The 2,021-nt window shown below is 34.6% G+C and overlaps 1 protein-coding gene across 1 annotated transcript in view; it reads left to right on the top strand.

Moving 5' to 3' along the window:
* LOC117113740 overlaps positions 1-1,167 on the top strand; it is a 7,324-nt gene extending 6,157 nt beyond the window's left edge. The window contains exons 3-4 of the mRNA XM_033257182.1: positions 40-520; positions 986-1,167. Of these exons, the coding sequence (XP_033113073.1) occupies positions 40-520; positions 986-999 (495 nt within the window). The 3' untranslated portion in view covers positions 1,000-1,167. The remainder of the gene's footprint in view (positions 1-39; positions 521-985) is intronic.
* The last annotated feature ends 854 nt before the right edge of the window (positions 1,168-2,021 follow it).

Below are 2,021 nucleotides of genomic sequence, written 5' to 3' on the forward strand. Positions count from 1 at the left end.
ATATCAACAATTTCAATTTTTATTTTCAAATTTTTCTAGGGGCGTGTTTCTGCCTACGCAGAATATGTTACATACACAAACTCACGAGCTCTCCCAGAGTACTTCATCACAGTTGAAACAAATTCAGATACATGTAAAAGCAACCGGTCTACTGTTAAGGAAACCAGACCAAAGAAGCCCCCAGAGACACTGACTATGCCTAAGCCCACGTCTACATCATCTAAAGAACCACCAACGAAAGTGAAACCTAAACCTAAACCAAAGACTGCATTAGCAGCTACTGCTGCAGTAAGTAGCCCAACCGATACTAAACGTATGTCTCCTTGCCTAAACCAAACCATAACCACTGAAGGACAGGTTAGACCTACAACAACAAGCAGTGACATGCATGCGAAAACCAAGTCCACTGATATGCCCCTAACTTGGGGTAAAATAACTGACGACGAATTTGAAAACAAAATCGCAAAACTTCGTGCAACTTTGCGGAAGAAGAAAATGGGAAATGCTTCCCCAAATGCAGGTGATTTTACACCATGAAACACATTTTAGTCAGTGAGGTATCCAGAGGAGCTTGGGCTTACTAACCTTTTTTTTACTTAATAATAAATAAAATGTGTAAGAGGTTTTATCTTTTATCCAAATGATTTCCACGCCAGGATAGAGATGTTTTAACTGCGACTGAGAGGAAAGTGCGCACTATTTCCCCCACCCCTAAATACGTCTCTTGGCCACAGAAAGACATTGTTCAATTTTGTCTTTACTCATACACTTATGAAGGCAGCTCAGAATTCTATATAGCCTGTGTAGGCCTACATTGAGTATAGAGTACAGTACAGTATTGTTTTGTACATTACTGTCACTGAATGTAATCTTTTAATATTACTAACGTCCGTGGCAGTATCCATAAAACAATACATTTATATACACAATGTTTTCTCATTAAAATTATGTAGAACTATTAATGTGTACATATTTTGTCTTGTAGGTGGATCTGGATGATCAAAGGCAGCTTTCAACAAAGAAGGTTGAACTTGAAAAAAAATTGGTAAAATTTATGGAAGTTACTCAATGCCGAGACGAAGATAAAGGAAGAGAAATTTTAAGTGACTGTAACCTTAATTTACATAACGCAATTGGACAGTATTTCAGCTGATAATGAGTCCAAGGATACTTCTAAAGTACCCAGGATTATTCATATATTTAATGTTATAATGTAAACTTTAGGCCCATTTGCTTCATGATTTTTACAGGCTCATTGACTTACACATGCTTATAAATTAAGCCTATGTTATGCTACATAATATGTTAGTGGAGTGCCACTGTGTTTAATGACACACGGAGACACCTCACGAAACTCCGAGAAGTGATGCAGGCAACGTGATTCTATATTTCTAACTTCATTTCTGAAATTCGGAGTATAGAATCATAAAATTCCGATACTGTAGTTCAATTAAATTTCGTTGATCAGCTAGCCCCGCTTTCTGAGAAAAGTTGTGGTATCCATCCTCAGACTTTTCATATGAAACTTGACTTGCGCATCGTTAACGAAAAGCAATATGAATGCACAGAACTATTATATACCATTTCGTATTACTCGCTATATTATTAGACTAAAATTACCATTGTTATTGACTGTCCACTTTGAATATGATAATATTGAATCCTCTTGTCTTCAACATTGGAATGTGATGTAATGTCTATTCGTTTTGTCTGTTTTTGTCTCGGAAAAAATGCCCTATTGGTTTTTACATTTTGATTCGAATTATCATTATGATAATTTGCATATGTAGTGAATGTTTTTTTTCTCTCTTTTGTGGGAATCGCCCACTTTTATTTCAATACTTTTTCATTTAACACAAATACAGCAATTTGTACAAAATGACGCTCAGGTTGTAGAAGCCCTTAGATACACAGATACCATTTTCAAAAGAGCTTACAGTTTCATTATTATTATTATTATTATTATTATTATTATTATTATTATTATTATTATTATTATTTTTTCATTTTTATATTTTTTA

Source organism: Anneissia japonica, unplaced genomic scaffold (assembly GCF_011630105.1).
Source record: "Anneissia japonica isolate Jap-2015-1 unplaced genomic scaffold, ASM1163010v1 scaffold718_len1063573_cov188, whole genome shotgun sequence".
NCBI classification, from domain to species: domain Eukaryota; kingdom Metazoa; phylum Echinodermata; class Crinoidea; order Comatulida; family Comatulidae; genus Anneissia; species Anneissia japonica.